This window comes from Trachemys scripta, chromosome 7 (assembly GCF_013100865.1).
Source record: "Trachemys scripta elegans isolate TJP31775 chromosome 7, CAS_Tse_1.0, whole genome shotgun sequence".
In the NCBI taxonomy this organism is placed as follows: domain Eukaryota; kingdom Metazoa; phylum Chordata; order Testudines; family Emydidae; genus Trachemys; species Trachemys scripta.
The window spans coordinates 120,451,626-120,472,367 of NC_048304.1; the positions used below are offsets into that span (position 1 = coordinate 120,451,626).

Sequence of the window (20,742 nt, forward strand, 5' to 3'; positions counted from 1 at the left end):
CTTGTTGCCAAGAAGGCAAATGGCATTTTGGGCCGTATAAGTAGGAGCATTGCCAGCACATTGAGGGACGTGGTCATTCCCCTCTATTCGACATTGGTGAGGCCTCATCTGGAATACTCTGTCCAGTTTTGGGCCCCACATTACAAGAAGGATGTGGAAAAATTGGAGACAGTCCACCGGAGAGCAACGGAGATGATTAGGGGGCTGGAGCACATGACTTATGAGAAGAGGCTGAGGGAACTGGGATTGTTTAGTCTGCAGAAGAGAAGAATGAGGTGGGATTTGATAGCTGCGTTCAACTACCTGAAAGGGGGTTCCAAAGAGGATGGATCTAGACTGTTCTCAGTGGTGGAAGATGACAGAACAAGGAGTAATGGTCTCAAGTTGCAGTGGGGGAGGTTTAGGTTGGATATTAGGAAGAACTTTTTCACTAGGAGGGTGGTGAAGCACTGGAATGGATTACCTAGGGAGGTGGTGGAATTTCCTTCCTTAGAGGTTTTTAAGGTCAGGTTTGACAAAGCCCTGATTGGGATGATTTAGTTGAGGGTTGGTCCTGCTTTGAGCAGGGGGTTGGACTAGATGATCTCCTGAGGTCTCTTCCAACCCTGATATTCTATGATTCTATGACCCCCAGATCCTTTTCAGCAGCGCTGCCGCCCAGCCACTTATTCCCCATTTTGTAGCTGTGCATTTGATTCTTCCTTCCTGTGTGTAGTACTTTGCACGTGTCTTTATTGAATTCAATCTTGATGACCAATTCTCCAATTTGCCAAGCCGCTCTGAATTCTAATCCTGTCTCCAAAGTGCTAACAAACCCCACCCAATTTAATGTAATTGGCAAATTTCATACACATACTCTCCACTCCATTTACCAAGTCATGAATGAAAATACCGAATAGCGCTAGACCAAGGACAGACCCCTGCAGGATCCCAGTAAATACACCTCTACCCCAATATAACGCTGCCTTTGGGAGCCAAAAAATCTTACCGCGTTATAGGTGAAACCGCATTATATCGAACTTGCTTTGATCCGCCGGAGTGCACAGCCCCACCCCCGGAGCACTGCTTTACCGCATTATATCTGAATTCGTGTTATCGGGGTAGAGGTGTACATCCCCCCAGTTTAACAGCAAACCATTGACAACTACTCTCTGAGCAGGGTTTTTCAAACACATCTGCACCCACCTCACAGTCATTTCATCTAGACCACATTTTCCTAGTTTGCTTATAAGAACGTCATGTGGGACTATGTGAAAAGCCTGAGTGAAATCAAGATATATCAAGTTCACTTCTTCCCCCTACCCACTAGACCAGTAGCTCATGCCAAAGAAGAAAATTAGGATTCTTTGGCACGATTAGTTCTTGACAATTCCATGTTGGCTCTTATTTATAATCCTATTATCCTCGAGGTGCTTACAAATTGATTGTTTAATAATTTGTTCCAGTATCTTTCCTGGTACAAAGTTAGATGGGCTGGTCTATAATTCCCTGGGTCCTCTTTGTTCCCCCATTTTTAAGATAGGTACCATGTTTGCCCTTCCCCAGTTCTCTGCGACCTCACCCGTCCTCCATGCTAATTGCTAATGGTTCTGAGATTGTTTCAGCTTGTTCCACACCCACCCTAGCATGAATTTCATCAGGCCCTGATTTCATCAAGGAGTCTGTCTAGCAGAACTGGGGTGCTCTACACAGAAGTACAGCAAGGAGATCTCACCAAAACTCATCCCCTCACCCTGCTTAAGTTTCTTGGGGCAGGGACTGCCTTTTCAGTCTGTGTTTGTACAGCGCCTGGCACAAAGAGATCCCGATCCAGGACTTGGACGCCTGGGTACTATGGTAATACACATAATATCTCCTATGGGTTTGTCTCTCAGAAGAGGATCCCTGACCCACTCTGCATCTACAAGAAGCTATACAATGTCCTCCCCAGAGAAAGCGTTCTTGCACGGTGCTCTAGAGGTGGAAAGGCTTGGAGTCAACCAGGCCCATCATTCACAGAACCTCATCAACATTTACAGAGGCTGGACAATTCCTGTCTCACAGGTCTGACGCTTTACATCAGAGGTGGGCAAACTATGGCCCACGGTCCACATCCAGCCCAGGGGACTGTCCTGACCGGCCCCTGAGCTCCTGGCCTGGGAGGCTAGCCCCCGGCCCCTCCCCTGCTTTCCGTTCCCCCCACCCCTGCAGCCTCAGCTCGCTCACTATGCCGCTGGCGCAATGCTGTGCGTGACGGGGCTGTGAGCTCCTGGGGCAGCGCAGCTGCAGAGCCCGGCCTGACCCGGTGCTCTGTGCTGCGCGGCGGTGGCGTGGCCTGGCTCCAGCTAGGCAGCGTGGCTGTAGCGCTGCCAGCCACCGGTGCTCCAGGCAGCGCGGTAAGGGAGCAGGGAGGGTTGGATAGAGGGCAGGGGAGTTCGGGGTGGTGGTCAGGGGGCGGGTGTGTGGATGGCGGTCAGGGGAGAAACGGGGTTGAATGGGGGCAGGGGTCCCGGGGGGCAGTCAGGAAGGAGGGGGGGTTGGATGGGGCGGCGGGGGTCTGGGGGCAGTCAGGGGACAGGGAGCGGGGGTGTGTGGATGGGGCAGGGGTCCCAGAGGGGCTGTCAGGAAACAGGGGGGCTTGGGTGAGGCAGGAGTCCTGGGGGAAGGGGGGGGAGATAGGAGGTGGGGGGCCGGGCCACAACCCCCTCCCCTAACTGGCCCTCCATACAATTTATGAAACCCGATGTGGCCCTCGGGCCAAAAAGTTTGCCTGCCCCTGCTTTACATAGATAAGAGAGACAAAAGGTGGGAGGGGAAAGAGCAGGAAGATGTCTTGACCCAGGTCACACAGCAGATCAGTGGCAGAAACATAGACAGACCCTATATCTCTCATCTCCATCATAACACTGTCCTCAGCAGACGTCCCATGTCTCATTTCCATGGGCAGAATGCAGGAGATCTTAGCCACGTTCCTACAACCATCCAGTCCACATTACACATTTAACCAGGCTGTAGATGGGTCAGGACACAACTCTATTTTCACTCACTCGGTTGTAGCTCTAGCATCGGATCGGCACCTGGTGCAAATCAGTGTAGCTCCACTGTCTTCGCAGAAGGGAACACTGGGATCACCTAACCTGCCTTCTGCATCTGGCTGGATAGGGAATGTCACCCAGAAATTCCAGGATAAGTGGAGCTAAGCCAGCTCACACCAGCAGAGGGTCTGCCATGTACTCTAGATGGGGATTGTATTGTTTCCCTGGAGTGCCATCACTGGGAAGTCAATGGCTATTAAACACATAAGCGAACGTTAAAAATCGCACTTATAACAACACATCCGCCTTTGTAACGGGCTCTGCTGGGGGAGAACGCGGCTTTGGATAGCCTTACGCACCATCCCCCACTGGGACCCACAGAAAGAACTCCCATCATAATCCATTATCTCCTGATAACGCCTGCAGTCCTTGGGGACTGCGGATTGCATTTTGCTGGCTCTACTGTTCAAGCCTGTCTCGCTGGAGAGTATTCGGTACCATCGACGGCCAAGCTCAAAATGCTGAATTTCTACAGTACAAATAAAGCAAGCAAGCAAGACCTGGAGGAAGAGCTCAGTCTACAACACAACGCAACAGAGACACGAGGACACCTACTTCCCCAACATGCGGTGTCCACATAGCTGTGAGCAAGCTTAGAGTGAGTTTGAATCCAGGCTCCATCAGCAGTTTGAGCCCCACCCCAAACACACACAATAGAAAATGCACAAAAGAGAACCTGGCTGCTCCACCAGCCTGCTGCCCCATTTTACTGTATTGTTAATGTGGAGCTTTTATTGCCTGGTGATTTATTCAGAAGGGGATGGTACCGATCTCCCTGCTGAAGGGCAGAGTGACGCCAGCGGAAAGTCTCAGAAGAAGTGGCGCTTAAAGGAAATCACACTAGATTTAAACAGCAGGAGGCCCGTAGTGCAGCACATTCAAACGTAACAGGGTCTGCATCCAACAAAATGTAACCCCCACTTCCCCCCCAAAAAACCTGCCCAAATCGACCACTTCCAGAGGAACCTTCCCTGAGTGAACCTCAGGGGCTGAATTCCGCATCCACCACCCCACGGTAATTGCTGTAAAAGGTGTGCGCTGTCCCCACGTGCCCCCTTGTGGCCTGGGGCACTGCTGATCTGTCCATCGTCATTTCCCCAGTTGAGGTGTCAGTAAGTTGACTATAAAAGTATCTGGACCAGAGGAAGCCAAAACCAAACTGTTGCGGAGTGTGGGGGAGTCAGGGCCCTGCACCCCTCTTCCCGAGATTCACTGCGACTCTCAACCAGCCAGTAAAGCAGAAGGTTTATTTAAGGACAGGAACACAGTCTCAAGCAGAGCGTGTAGGTACGACCAGACCCCCTCAATTAGGTCCCTCTGGGAGGTTCAGGGAGCTTAGACCCCAGCTTGGGGTTCCCTGCGTTGCACCACCCAGCCCAAACCGAAACTAAACTCCCAACTCCTCCTGCTGCTCCTCTCCTTTGTTCAGTCTCCCGGGCAGAAGGTGTTAATTCTCCCCACCCCCGTTCCTGGCTCAGGTTACAGCTCAGGTAGCTTCCTTCAAGGGAAGTCCCCCCTCCTCACTGCAATCCCCCTGCAACATTCCCAGGTCAAATCTGCCCTGCTCCCTGCTCCGTCACATCAAACTAACAAAAAGTCTGTCCCCTTTAGCAAAGTGTCAGGAACGGAGCAACGTAACAAGAGTTCATGAAGCCCAGGACTCTGATTCAGGGCTCCCAGACTTAAAGTCCACAAACAAAGTCTCGAAGCGTGGTCTGGCTACTCTCTGGAGCCTGGGATGGCCCGTTACAGCCTACACAGCGTCTAGTCCCCAGTCCAACTTCCTGCTCCAGTTTAAACACGCCAGTCCTAGGGCACCGCATGGAGCCTCTTTGATTACACCCAAGCTGTTTCGCTTGCGAGCTCCTGGCTGTCCCTAAAAGGGGTAGTACACTCCTTCCTATACAGTCTGCATTTCTAATGCCCCACACACACACCGCCAAAGGGACACAGCATTCTACTGTTGCATAGCATTGCACTGAGCTGTTAAGCAGCTGCCAAGCTCCACCCCAGAGGTGGTTGCATTGCAGCACTGTGATTCCGGTACATGTTTTGTAAAGCATTTGGGAGATCCTTACGAAAGAAAAAATGCTATGGAAATGGAACCTTACTTGTTTGCAAAACATCCTATCCACCCGGTTAGCAATTAATTCCTCGTGAATCCAGTCCACCCCAGAAGTAGCTGGCTGCATTTCAATGACAGGAGTAAGTGATTATTGGTTTCCTATTTAAGTAAGAGTGCCAGCAGTGCGGCTGCTGAGGTTGGGAAGGAAGTGCCCACCACCACCATGTACTGCATAAACAGGAAAGGTACAGTGTGTGTGTGTGTGTGTGTGTCTGTCTGTCTGTCTGTCTGTCTGTCTGTGTGCAGGCAGGGGGAAGGAGGGAGGAAGGTTCCTTTGTGAATTTATATGGGGATCCAGTTCTCAAAGACAAGTAGGATTATAAGCAATTTGTAACATGTTGTTATCCATTATGAGCCAGATTTACCGACACAGTCCAGCTGCTTTGTGGCACTCTGCAGACGCAAAGAAGCCATCCAGCATGATGCCGGTGAATTTTCCCCTATGTTATTCATATACCGTAATTGATAATGACACTTATTATCAGCAGCGGGCTCAAGCACTCACGTCCATCAGCTGTCCGGGCTTCCATGTGCACAAGGTCAGGCTCCTTATCCAAACCCGTTACGGACCTGGGGAAGAGAAGGAAAGAGAAGGCGACCGGTGAGATTAAAAGCTGTGGAGAGGGTGGGTAATGCCAAGGCAGCTGTCATCGCCCCATTATAACAGGCCACCTTGGAGCACAAGTAGATTGAACACATGAAGACTCTACATAAGCCGCAAGCGGCAGTGACCACGCTGGGTCTGTCTGCACAGGAGCTGGAAGGCGTCGTTCCCAGCTTACGGAGACTCCCCCGCGCTAGCTCCGACTGAGCTACTCCGCTAAAAACAGAAGTGTAACAGCGATGGCACAAGGGTTGGGAGTCTAAGAAAAGGGCGATCATCTCTCATCCTTTGGAGTGTGCGCTGATCACCACAGAGGTCAGAGAGGACCTTCCTCTGGCATGCAAAGCACTCACAATTGGTTCCGTGCCTTAGGGTTCCCTTGCCTTCCTCTGAGGCAGGAGGATGCTGGCTACCGCTGGAGGCCAGGGCACCCACCTGCATGGACCTTCATTCTGACCCATTATATCAAAGCCTATACTTCACACAGGGAAGGGCCCAAGACTCGAACGCCTCTAGACAACGAAGGGCCGGATCCTCAGCTGGTGTAAGACTTTCGCCTCTCCGTTTACTTCAGCGGCGCTATGCTGAGTTACAGTAGCTGAGGGTCTGGCCCCAAGAGTGGACGATTGTGCTATATATCAGTCAAGCGGTAATTTCACATCGATTTGCAATAACCTCTCAAATGTTATCTGGGGCATGGAGGTCAAAAGCTCCTGTAGCAGGAGTTAGTGAATGCAGTCCCCCATCACATGGCAGAGGGTAGCAAGCTTCTGTAACCCTTCTCTATGGCATGTCACTATGGCCAGGAAATAGAGGTAATGCTCTTCCCAATATACCTGTGCATCACACCTTTACCCAAGGTGTTAGTGATTGTAGAAGCATTTACCTTATCTGGCATCAGGCCCTGTCTCAGTTTCCCCTTAATAATAGATCTTCCTTCAGGCTAACAATCCTTTATCAGAGCTTCTGACCCAACAGCTTCCTGTGCCCTGCGGGTCACTCTCCCTGGCCATCTGCCTGGGAGGTCTGGAGAGCTGTCACCTTCCTGCTTCCCGGCTGGCCTCCTCTCTGAACTCCAGCCTTCTTACCTGGCTGCTAAATTCTCCAGGCCCTCTGCTTGGGAGATAAGAACAGAGTCTCTGTTCACAGCGGCCTCCTACTCCTCTGAGACATTCCCTGAGTGAACTCAGGCTGCCCTCCCTTACTCCCAACAGGTTTGGTTCTGAGTCTCCAACTCCCACCACATGACTCATTCCCTTCACCTGGAGAGGTGGGCTAAGCCTGACCCAGGTGCAGCTGAGCCCCACCCCTTTAAAGGGCCGGCTAACCTATGACTCTGATCTCTATACAGAAAACAGAGGACTGATTTCTGCAGGCTCGCTAGAATGTTATGTATTTTAAAAGGATAAAACCTGAATTAGTAGAATCTGATCATTCCTAAAACGTAACACTGATGATACCCACAACAGCCGGGGAGCGCCCTGAGCGGATTGCTAATGCAAATTACACTTGTGCCGGAGAAGAACAAGTCTTCTGAAACATGCCAGTCTCCCCTGGATTTGCTATTGTATGGGATCTAGTTGTTTCCTTAATTAGCTTTGACATCTCTGATGGTTCTATTCAGAACAACAAAAAAGAGCAGTAGGTACCACAGCTCCTAATTATGCATCCATTCCTTTAACGCCACGCTTCAAACTCAAAACGCTCCCGAAGCAACATCAGGCAACCCAGAAATTGTGAGACCCCTCCCCCCCAGCATCTGCAAGAGGGTAAGAAAAACTGAATAGGAAAGCCGCGCTCCCGTGGGAAATCCAGGCATACATCGTCCTTATCCGCCCACCCCGAACCCAAGTCCTCCTCTTGCCTCAAAACCGCTGATGGCAGCAAAAGTTTACAGAGTCAATACCATTTCGCTGTTTTCCCTGTGTATGTTCCCAATGGCAAGACAGCTGTTACAGCTCTGCAGTGCTGTCAGTTCACGAGTACTGGTATTTCCACAGAATGGACTCCACTCCGTTTTTGGAAAAGCTTTAAGCCAACAATGTAACAAATTTGTCACAAACCCATGGACTCTTGAGCTCGGCAGTTGCCACCCATGCTGTGTAGCTTGGACACTCAGAATTCCACGGACACAGCAGAGATAGAACCCACATCCTCCAGCTCCGAAAATACTAGCTCCTGACAAGATGGGAATTGCCATGAGCGGAGAACAACGTAGTACCTAGGACCCACCACCAAGCAGTTCTAATTCCACTCAGTAGGGAGCAGTAGACTCTCTCTCACACACAACCCCCCACAAATACCCCTAGCCAGTTCATCACAACATTTTCCGTTGTTGGCATGTATCGAATGGCTCCCCCACTCCCCTCCCATGCCCTGGTCTGTCTGAGGGAGAGGATTTACTGTCACGGGTCTGGCAATGAAAGAAGTGCCACATCACAAGCATCTGCAGGCAGCTATTTGTTTCTCTTATCGTCCATTTCTTTTCTCTCTAACTGTCATACTTGGGCTGGTGAACTAGAGCCAAGACAGTCTTGCATATCCCCTGACCTACCTTCTACCCGTGTAGTTCCATGGAACCTGGCGTGACCCACAAGGCAGTGTTTCCAATGCTCGTGAGCCAATGGCCTTCTGCCTTTCAGATGTATACAGAGAGGAGGAGGAGGAGTTAATTAAACTCAAAAGCATGTGTCTGGCTTGGAAGAATTATAGTGCATCCCACCTTTGTATTCCTGGCAAGCGTTTCCACATCCTGCTCTAGGCACAGCTCCGGTCCATGCCTTGTGCACACAGAGAATTGGTGCCACAGGGGAAGAACCAGCAATGCCCGCACGCCCTATAACCCCAGAAGGGCACTTCCACCAGGGCCAGTCATCCTACGCTGCTTTGCTCATTTATCGCAACCCATCTAAGAAAGAGCTGGGGAAAGAGGCGGCAGCCAGGAGTGATGGTAAAGGTCACATTCCTGACCGCTGCAGACGCAGGCTTCGGAACTGGGAGCCCACAGCTAGTATTGCAGTTGGCTCAGGATTATTAGCCAATTAATAACTCAAACTGACTTAAAATCCCATTAGAAGGGACATGGCGGTTGCTTTTTTTTCTTTTCAGCCCTGACAGCTCTTGGCGCTCCAGCGTCTTCACTCGCCTGCAGTTTCCTTTGGGTAATGAATTAAGTGTTCTTGACGGCTGAAGGACTGATAGTACCCGAAGCCATCTCCCTAGCTGTATCTAGAGGGCAGAGCACTGTGCTTGGATGCACATTTACTAGGTTATTTGCTAACATTTCAACCCTGACCTGAAGGGACAGGGAGCGAGGGTGGGCCACGGCCATTAAACCTCTTCGTTTCACACTTTTCTCTAAACTTCTGCTCCCAAGAAGCTTCCAAATGAACCGTGCTCAGAGCACGTACAACATGGCTGAGACCAGAATGGGAAACGAGTCATATAGATGACACACGGAACAAAGAAACAGAGGACCAAATCCTCAAATGTGCCTGAGGAGAACTTGCCTTCTTGGCCTACATCTATTTAAAAGGCCACATGACCGTCAAGCAAAATGCCATGAAAGTGATTAATGTGGAATGTATTGTTATACCCATTTTACAGACGTGAGGCACATAAGTGCTAAGGGATCTATCTAGAGTGATACAAGGAGTCAGAGTCAAGAACAGAACCCAAGACTCGTCAATTTCCAGTGCTACAGTGCAGCTACTATATCGCTGGCCATACTAATAAGATTTGGAGACATTTCGTTGAGCAACCATGCGCATAGCTAATACCTTCTGGACTCCAGAAAAGGACAGCATCTGCTAATGGTGGAGAATGAAGCAGGTGGGAAATCCAGTTCCTCATTGGTCTCCTACAGTTGCAGCACACAGAACACTGTTAGGTAGTCGGTGGGGTTGGGCTAGCCAGTCAGGTGAGCACACGGCCACATTCTGAACCCAAAACTTTTCAAAGTTATTATTCTGCAGATGTGTCATGTCACAAAATGCCATGAGAGGGCCTTGTACGCAGGTGATCCACAGCACTTAGAGATGCTAAAGGATTTGTCACTGGCTGGCAAACTTTGGGTTTAGAAGCTCAAGGTGAATTTCTTTAAGGTCAACCTCCCATCGTCTTTATTTTGCCTGCTAGCTAACTGAAAAGGGTCACAACAGAGAATGTTTTCTCAGGTAGGAAGCCACAGAGGCAGCTAAAAGGTAGGTCACACAGACAAATGGAAGGAGGAGGAAGAGAGATTGGAATGATGCCCTTTCCACTTTTGAATCCACCAGGAAAGATCTAACACAGAGCAGCACAAATTTCTCCACTTTCACTGGGCAGGGGTTTGCGTGAATATTTCCTCTGGCTGCAGTCTCTGGGAGTCCGCTCTGCCCTTAAGTTTCATTGGTATCTCAGGGTCAGCAGAAACTCATCAGGAGTCAAAAACAAACTTCACCTCGGTCTGCATCAGTTCCATAAATCAGGCCATGAGCGCTTGGAACTGGGGCCCTAGCCAGCAAACCTCAGTGACCCACCTGCTTAGGAATCAGGTGCCAGGTGAGAGTTTTGCCAGTTACCTACCCGGTATCCAAACCATCAGGGTTCCTTGGCACAGCACTAGTCTAAAAAGAAATAAATTGCGAAAATGGGAATGAGACTTCAACAAGAGGCAGCCTTAGAAACCCAGCCATTGTAGGCTGAGATGTCAGAGTGGAGGAACTAATCACCAATAATGGAAAGAGCCAGGAGGAATGGGCGTGGACTACTCAGAACGATGTTTTGCAGTAGATTAGGACTAGAAAGAAAAAGAAGAGCGCACATTTATAGTGCAATAATGTGCAGGGGGAGGGGAGAAACACATCCCATTTTTTTAGTCAATCCCAATCAAATTAATGGATGTTGGCAATTCGTTTGCTGAAATTTTAATAATAGCCTGCCCCAGAAGTGAGTAAACACTCAGGTCTTTACAGCTGGTACAAGGCAGATAGCGTGTGTGTCTAATCCGACCAAGATACGGCCCAGACACACGGACACAGTCCGACATGGGTGGAGCAGCTCAGCACGCTGCTATGTTAGACTATACGGATCTTACTGCTGGCCAGCTGGTGAACTATACATCCAACCCTGACGCAAACTGGGCCTCTTTCTCCACACCACCTTTGGTCACCATTTACACATCTGCACAGTGGATGTGCGGTGCCACCATTTTGATTTAGTAGCACGTTTTGCATAAGTGCAAATAACTTCGTACGTGGCAAGGCAACGGCAAATTGGACCCTCTGTATGTTTTGCTAGTATTAACTTCAGTCAGATCCATAACAGGATCTAGGCTATAGAAAATAGGACATTGCCCTCTGGGGCTGAATAACAGGAGACATTCTCTTAACAGTGTGAGACTGTGCTATGGTCTCCCAAAGGATATGGCAGAAGCCCCATTACTTGGCGCATTTCAAATCAAGCTTGAAAAAAAGCAAAGGGGAACATGCTCTAAGGAACTATCTTGCATTCGTCTCCAGGGAATGGATTTATAGTTTTCTTCAAGCTCTAATTTCTAAGACTCTACAATTCTGGACGTCTGCAGGAGTTATCACTAGGACGGTAAATCTGCAAGATAAGGCAGGAAGTTGTCAGGTATCTCCACTCAGCTCATTTTTTCACTTCTGAACAGAGCCAACACAAGCTCGCTTGTTTAAAGCTTCTAAGGAATCTGGGTTTTTCGCTCCCCATAGCATTAATGAAAAAGGCACTGTACTTCACAGGAACTAAACAGCAATTTAAAGGACTGGAGACGATTCGAAGAAATCTGTGAGAAGTGTTCTTACCAAACAAATCTGCTGATGTGTTTTTCCTCAGTTTCCTAATTCTTTATTATTAGGGGACTAAGAAACCGCATGAAAATATTCATAATGATTCATCTGCTCCTGCTGCTTATTTCCCAACTGCAGTCATTGGGATAGATTACAGTCTTCACCCTTTCAAATTCCTCCTGCCCTACATTGCATTTATATTTCTTAACCTACTGGGTGAATTCTGATGGATATCACTGAGTTCTTGTAAAAAAGGAAGTGGAAAAATCCCTTCCTCCAACACAGGAAGTATTTTAAAGGACCAGGTTTGTAGATGTAGCCTCAGTTTCCCAGCTGTAGTACTGACTGAGATGATTGCAGGTGAGGAGTAAGAACTGCAAACACATGAGCATTTTAAAACTATGATGAGAGCTAATAAAAAATCCACTAGAGACTTCGCTATTGCACTTCAATTTTGCATGGAAACCGCTCAGTCCAGATCCTCGAAGGCACCCAACTCCAATTGCTTTCATGGGGAGTTAGAAGCTTAAATACATTTGAGGGCCTGGGCCTCTGACATTACAGTGATGGATTACAGTCACAGATAGATAAAGATTTTTGTGAAAAAATTGTCACTTTTTCCTTGAAAAAATTCTAAAAATCAAAGTTTTCTGACCACCTCTATATTTGGCCAAAAAATGGGCAATTTTTAACAAAGCTTTTTGTGAAAAATGTGACCCTTTTTGTCAAAAATGTTCATTTTTCTATGAGCTCTAGTGCTAAGGGAACATGGCAAACTCTTAATGGACAGATCTGCTTCCTGTGTGAATTCAGAATACTGCCACTTACTTTATGGACAAGCTAATCTGTTCTTTCACTCCCATTTGGTCTGCTGCTCCTAGCTGTTGAGGGAGCAGTTGGACGGGGGTTATTTAAAAGCCAACCCAGATGGATTCATCCACTAGAACGAGGCAGCCTTAGATGGTTAGGGAGGAGGGATATCTCAGTGGTTTGAGCATTGGCCTACTTAAACCCAGGGTTGTGAATTCAATCCTTAAAGGGGCCAGTTAGGGATCTGGGGCAAAACCAGTACTTGGTCCTGCTAGTGAAGGCAGGGGGCTGGACTCAATGACTTTTCAAGATCCCTTCCAGTTCTAGGAGATAGGATATCTCCATTAATTTAAGGTATATCTACACTGCAATTAAAAACCCATGGCTGTCCCAGGCTACAGGGATGTTTACATGGGATGGAGACATTCAGGCTCAGGCTGGAGGAAGAAAAGGGGAATTTTTCCAGGAAATTTTTGTTTCCTTCTAAATTTTCAAGACATAAAAATGCTGGTTTCAGTTCAAGTTTTGAACAATGAAAACGAACGCTTTTCATTCTTCATTTCTCCTCCAGCCCCTTTTCTCTCCCTTTGGGGGAAAAACCCCAAACAACATAAACTGAGGGGGGGGTTGGATTGCTGGAAACCAAAATGAAACAGACAAACAAACTAAACCATTTCAAAATTGAACAAAAAATTGTTTTATTTCATGGACATTTCCATGGAAAATTTCAAAGAAAACAGATTTTTTTTTTTTTGGAGAAAATACCATTTTTCAACCAACTTTACCTTGCAGTCCACAGCAGAGCTCCAGCCCAGATTTTTTGGATCTATTACCAGCCACAGCATGGATTTATTGAGGGACTGTAGCTGTAGGCCACCTCTCTGTGGCTCAGCTGGTCCATCACTAAAACGAGGATAATGCTTAATGTACTGTTATGAGGCCCAGTTAGTTAATGACTGGAAAGCTCTTGGGAATCCTCATTTGAAAGGCCTTGTAGAAATGGAATTGCTGTAGCATTACTACCCTGGCTATTCGGGAACCATAAGCAACCCTTGTTTCAGAACAGTTTAGAACAGTGCAGCAAATGTTGTGTGCTCTAAGTAGATAACTATAATTCCCTACGTCCTCACTCTACATTCAGGGATTCAACTCAGCCTCAAGTTTCTCTCCATGTAGGGTGACCAGACAGCAAGTGTGAAAAATCGGGGTGGGAGGTAATAGGAACCTATATAAGAAAAACACCCAAAAATCGGGACTGTCCCTATAAAATCGGGACATCTGGTCACCCTATCTCCATGCAAAGGAATATTTGGAAAGCTCATTGACTACAACAGGGTTTGTAGCTTGGCACGAAGCATTCCAAATTGGATCCATTGCATTTTAGACTACAGTCATCTAAAGATGCTCCCTTGCCTGTGTGTTTAATTCCCTTCATTTGTAGAAACATTTTCTGATTGCAAATAGGGCATGGCTGATACGCTAAGGCTCACTGATCCAGCTACTAACAGAGTCCAAGACAGAGCGGGGTGTCTCTGAAAAGCTTTAGAGTGGGAACATCATTTAATAAATTAGTTCCGTGGTATAGGAATAAAAATAAAGCTTCAATTGTCCAAAGAGGGGATGTCAGCATGCCACTTGGCACAGATGGAATGTATAGGATGACGTTGCAAGATAAGCCGATAAAGCGCTGTACATTGTATTAATTAAGGAAGGATGGCTTGCCACATTCCCTGGTGCAGAATATCACAAAGAATCACCCTGGGACAATGTCTAACTAGCTGGAAATTAATTCGCACTTCAATTTATGCATTTCAGAGCGAGGCAATGTGAAGCCAGATTTGTGACTCATCTCTTCTGGTGGCTGTTTCTTTGAGCTTCAGCCACTAACCTGAAGAGAACAATAGATTATTTCATTGTTTAGACCTTTAACCAGCAACCAAGCGAAAGAGAGAGAATAAACTACTCTGCTGCAAGATGGGCTAGAAAGTGTAAATGCATCAATGTGTCTCCTTGCCCCAAATCACGCTCAATTACCAGTTTATGCCAAGTTAAGAGTGAGACACTCATTTGTCCTGACAGCCTTAAGAGGAAAGGCAAAGGAGCAGTAAACAAACAAAAAGGATTCTGGCAGTGAAGAGGGAGCAGCACAGACAGCGTCTCTTCTGAAGAACAGCTAATCAGTGCATCACTGATGGGTAAAAGTAAATGTTACTAGAGGGAGTTGCAGAGCATCACACATCCTACAGCAAGAAGGTTGATCAGTCAAGGCAGGAGATGAACCCCCAAATATCAGTGATGGACCTGGGATGGAAATATGCACAACCTCCCGTGAGCCATCTCTTCCTGAGATGGACAATGATGGGAGCAAGGAGCTTGCTGGAGGAGAGACGCAAGGCATAAATGCACCTGTGTACGTAGTTGCTGTGCAAGCGAGCGGTGGAAAAGATTGATTTAGGCTGTGTGAGGGGCCAGCTGGGAAGTCCAGCAGTCGGCAACCGACCGTGCCCGAGGATCTGAGCTCAAAGACACACTCCCCAGTTCTTCATGGCTGGCAGAGGCCGGCATTCTTTGGAGGCCAGCAGCTGCTTGGACAGAGAGCTGAGGGAAATCACCTGTCAGCATTCAGTAGTAACCTCACCTGCAGACTAGTTCAGGAGAAGTGTTAGTAAGCCTACAAGCAAGCTTCATCCAGTGCGCCTCAAGCCAAGACAGAGGACATCGCACTACAGCCTGGGTAGGTGCAAGGAGAGTTACAGATGACACACACCGGATTTGTGGGATGCAGAGCACCCTGGGCGGAGAGAGAAGCAGACTGGGGCTATGTCTACACTGCAATTAGACACCCACCACTTGCCCGTGCCAGCTGACTCAGGGTTGTTTAACTGTGGAGTAGATATTTGGGCTTGGGCTGCAGCCCGAGCTCTGGGACCCTCCCAAGGGACTAGAGTCCAGGCTCTAGCCTGAATATGAATGTCTATACTGCAGTTAAACAGCCCCTTGGCCCAAACCCAGCTGGCATGTCCAGATGTGGGTTTTTAATTACAGTGTAGTCTGTCCATTCTATTTAGGAGCTTACATGGCCCTTGTTAATGTAGGATCTCACAACCATTAACCGACTTTATCAACACACCACCCATGTGAAGTATTATCCGAGTCACGTACAAATGGGGAACGGAAACACAACATAGATGAAAGGTCCGCTAAAGTCTAGGGGAGTTTTACCTTGCCCAACGTCATACAAGGAGTCTACAGTTAAGCTAAGAGTTGAACCCAGGTCTGCTGGAGTCCTACACTAATACCCTATCCACTAAGCCATCCTTCCCACCTCGGCAGGCCCCTGGCGTATGAGTTGGGGAGCTCAGTGCCATGATTACAGCTTATCCAAACTGCCTACAAGCCTAGGTCATGAACCTTGTCAGAAGCAGGTCTTTGGTTCCATGCTACAGATTCCCTTAAACGCAGTTACACGAATTCAGCTTCACCTCTGAACATAACCCAAGCCATCCAGGGCACATGTCTGCCTACTGCCTATAAACCCATGGCTCATTATCTCCTACCCATACTACAGCTTCTATGGTATAATTAAATAGCTCTGATGATCCACCATCTGCTAATCCAATTACTGCTGTACAATCATGCAGGCACAATAGCAAAAGCCACTGGCTTCCCCACCTTGTTCTAAATAACAACCTGCTAAGGGGAATAATTGAAGGAAACTCATCTAACCTACATTACTTAAAGGAACCTGCAGTGTAGCTAATAGGATACTCCTTCCTCATCTTAAGTTTTCATGTAGTTTCATGCAGGCTACACTTAACGATGGCAGGATTAAACTAAGCTCATTCTATAGAGGAGGCTCTGGGGAATACCAAGGGAACGAAAGGATGGGAGTTTCAATTCCTTCTCTTGCAGAGAATGAATTCTGCCACATATCGCTTCTGATGAATTGTCATTTTAGAGAGTTTGTTAATTTCCAACAGGCAGAATTCATAAAGAAGGATCTCCTTATCTTTCATGGCCGTTACTGAGTGACACAAATGGATCGCATCTAAATGAGTTTAGGAACATCTTGTCTGTTTGGCCCTGATAAGAGACTGCTTACTACACAGCATGGGTCCGACTCAGTCTGTTAAATAGAAGAACTGTTGTCTAACTTAGTGATGGGCAAACTTCCAAAGGCTTCAGTAAGTTCAGAAAAGCTAATCAAAATCTATCTGAACCTTCTTGGTCTAGAAATCTCACACGGGAAATGTCTCTTGTGATATTCTGGCTACTTCCTAGTTGTAGTCAAACTGGAAACATCGCAAGAAGAGCCATGGCTTGTGGTTATGACCGAGGCTCTGATTTCAACCTAAAATCACCTCTGGGAGTATTTACATATTCTGCTTATTAAGGGCCGATTCTCCATCGCCTTGCTTCTTGTGTAGTCATTTACCCCAATGCAAAATGAGTGTAACAAAGCTATCAGGCCAGAACTTCTGCAAGGAAAAGAATTGCCAGGAGCACACCGAGAAGGGAATTTGTTTACAAATCTAAGCACGTGTTCTGGGATGGGGTTGGCGGCAGCAATGTTTGCCCAGTTCCAGTGAAAAGTAAGCCAAGATTTCCAAAAACAGGAACCTACCGTTAGAACTCTAAATCCTTATTTTATGTTGGATGTTCAAAAGTTCTCGATAGCAGCCTAGATCTGCTCCCATTGAAATTGAGAGTTTTACCAATGGGGATAGCTGGAGCAACACTGCGCACTTATGAAAATTCTACCCCTAAAACAAATGAAAAGAGTTGAGCAGCCAAGAACTCCCCTAGAAGTCAACTGAAAGATACAGGGTGTTCACCACTCATGAAAATCAGCCCACTCGGGGCTTGTCTACACAGTGCGTTTGTCTGCACTAGAGAAGTTAAATTCTAGTGCTCCCAGCACGTTGCACACTGACTCATGTGGACCTTGCTGGCGTGAATTAAAAATTCCCCGGTGCGTGCTAATGGAGAACTGTTTGAAATGGGACTACATTAATATGCACTAGAGAACTTTTAACGTGCATCAGCAAGGTCTACATGCACCAGCTAGTGCACAATACACTACTGTGCACTAAAATCTACTCCCTTCTAGTGCAAAGGCACCGCGTAGACAAGCCCTTATTTAGGAGCTTAAAGGGGCATTTAGGAGACTCTCTTTAGACTCCATTTTTGAAAATCTTGGCCGTAAACCTACCACACAATGACACGTATGAGAAACACACCAAAGCCACCGCTTTGGGCCCGGTCTCCATGGGGCCAGCTAGCCTGTGTGTTTCTAGATTGCCTCCTGTCTCCTGCTCAGAATCTATGCTCCCAGGCGGCATGTGTCCCCCTTTGCCTGTGCAGAGCCAAGCTCAATGAGGTCGTCCATCAAACAAGAGTAGTGGGATACGCTTGGACCACTTGGACTCAGAAACAGAGCAATTAACGGAGTGCGGTGCAGAGTAAAGAAAAGCTAAATCAGACAAAACAAGGAATAAGCCGAGATCTTGCCACCCAATGGCAGGTGTGGACGGTGCTGCTGTAGACACGCCATCAGAACGGCCTTTGGTTTGCTCTGTCAAGCTCTGATGATCCCCATCTGCCTGAGGCAGATGCATTAAACAATGTATTAATTAAAGAGGGTTGGCTCTTTATGCCACCTACGACAAATATCACCAAAGATCACCCTGGGACCCTCCACAGCCAAATCACTGTCTCTCATGTACAAGCTGCCTCCATGCCAATATTTACCTCTGACCCCACACTCTGTGGTCTACAGAGCTACCTAGGGAAAAGGATTGGCAGGGGGAGGGGCATACATCAGCCTTCCACTGCTGCCGCATGGCTCTGGGCAGAAAGGCTCCCTCTAGGGCAGTGAGCTGCCTCTCCCCGTGCGGTAGCTGCAGACAGGAGAGTCCCTGGGGCTATTGGGCCTGCATCTCTCCCAAGGAGAACCCCTGGGCGATTTCCTCCCCAGGGTCTTCCCACAGGGCAGGCTCATCAGGCCTTCTGTTTTCAGACACATGGGTGTCCACACAGAGAGGATCTTCTGTGGGTGAGCAGAGTTACTCTAGATTACCCCGGGGGTGAATCGGAGCAGAACCTGGCCCCAGGAGCATGAAGTCCCTTAACAGATATCAGAAGGTAGTGCATTTCTGGGACCGTAATTCTTAGCCAGGGTAGAACTTGGGTCATTCAACTGAAGGCAGCAAATTTAAAACCAATAAAAGGAAATATTTCCCATCCCCACCCACCACACTGCAGACTATCAGCCTGTGGAACTCAATGCCATGATATACCTCAATCAAGAGTTTAGCCAAATTATAAACCAAGGATTGGCTATCTATATGGATGAGACCATCCAGAGTTATGTTAGTATTGATTTGATAGAAGGGATATAAACGCTCATGCTTCAAGACATAAGGGAGGATTTAGGAAGAAAATTTCCTTATAGTGAAGTTATTCCAAAATTGCCCACTTCGAGTTTTCTTGCATCTTCCTCTAAAGTAGCTGGCACTAGCCATTTTTGGAGACAGGATATTGGAGGAAATGGACCACAGGGCTGATACCATATTGTCATCCCTGTGTTCCTTTTAGGAATTCCATATGATTTGTACCATGGAGACTTATTTAAATGTATTTCCACTAGCAATCACACTTGTTTTTTGTGGCCATTCTGCTTTCTTTGATAAAACAGATTTAAAACAAGAAACCTATAGCACTTCTGAAAACAGAGTGGAGTACTTCAAAGGCCATCAAGTCTAGCCCCCTGCCTTCACTAGCAGGACCAAGTACTAATTTTGCCCTAGATCCCCAAGTGGCCCCCTCAAGGATTGAACTCACAACCCTGGGTTTAGCAGGCCAATGCTCAAATCACTGAGCTATCCCTCCCCAGATGAATAATTGCAGCTGTTATTCATCTGAGAGGATAAAAATGTACCAGAAACCAGCAAACATCTTTGTTTTTGGCCCTTACATAAACTGCAAACAACTTTGGTGTATTATCCAACCAGCGTTGCTGAGTTGTTGTGGGTTGGTGGCTGGTTTTTGGTTTGTTTTGGGTGGAGGGAGGGAGAGAGGTTTTTTTGTTTTGTTTTGTTTTTTTGCAGGCTTCCCAGATGAAACTATTTCTGCCAAGATGCTGCCCTGGGCCAAATTGGTTATAAAACCCTGGATCACATTTGCAAAATGGGAAATGTAGCAAAGACATCATCTTAACTGAAACTGACAACTTGATGTTCATTTCCAAGCGGTCTCTCCACAGCAGCCCCTGGATGGTTTCTCAGACACAAAAAGTGAAGTTGTTTCCTTTTCAGAGAAGCTTCGAATTCTCCTGGGTTCTTTCTCCCTCAAGTGCTGATTCATCATTACAGAAGTCACATGCCCCGACAGTCTAGACCCTACGTAAACAGGGGGCAGCTCCTCAGCTGGTATAAACTGGCATAGCCGCATTGATGGAGCAATGCCAATTTACGCCTTCTGGAGGATCTGCCCCACGGCTTCTACCCCATCCCAAGCTTTCCTAGAAAGAGTCTCTCTCTTCCTATGTTTGGCTATATGGCAGATGATTAATGCGGGCACGCCTCCCACCAATAAACACAGATGTCCACCGATTCCCAGCCTGCTCACATCCGACTCAGTGATATCAATGTTTTAATCCTATCACACTTTACCACGAACAACCCTTACAAGTCGGGGGAGGGAGGGAGCAGGAGGAGGAAAATGTCAAGTCTGTGAAAAAATGCGTATGGCCAAAAGGAAAATAGAAAATAAATCTCCCTCCAAGGTTACTCCAAATATGCCAGGCACCATCATAAACATCTGACCACAATAATGCAAGAGTATTGGCTATGCTGTCTATACTGTATATCATATAAACTAGAGACGGGGAGGCAAAGTTTGCTCTGTGATGACTACGGCAGAGCAAGAGAATTAACAGTCAGGATACATTGGTTTGATTCCCCGCCCCCATGAAGCAGGATTAAGTATACCTAGACCAGGGGTGGCCAACCTGTGGCTCCGGAGCCACATGCGGCTCTTCAGAGGTTAATATGCAGCTCCTTGCACAGGCACCGACTCCGGGGCTGGAGCTGCAGACACCAACTTTCCAATGTGCTGGGGGTGCTCACTGCTCAACCCCCGGGTCTGCCCCAGGTCCTGCCCCCACTCCACCCCTTCCCCCAATGCCTCCGCCCCTTCCCCCAAATGTGCTGTGCCCTCCCTCCTCCCCCCCAGAGCCTCCTGCACATGCAAAACAGCTGATCACGGGGGGGGGGAAGGGGGAGGAACTGGGGGCTGGACGGGGGGAGCTGACGTATTACGGTGGCTCTTCAGCAA

General features: G+C 47.7%; 1 protein-coding gene across 1 annotated transcript in view; it reads right to left on the reverse strand.

The window, feature by feature from the left end:
- Positions 1-20,742, reverse strand: part of SORCS3 (sortilin related VPS10 domain containing receptor 3) — a 461,180-nt gene that overhangs the window by 124,794 nt on the left and 315,644 nt on the right. Inside the window, exon 6 of the mRNA XM_034776996.1 lies at positions 5,705-5,769. Coding sequence (XP_034632887.1) covers positions 5,705-5,769 — 65 coding nt within the window. The remainder of the gene's footprint in view (positions 1-5,704; positions 5,770-20,742) is intronic.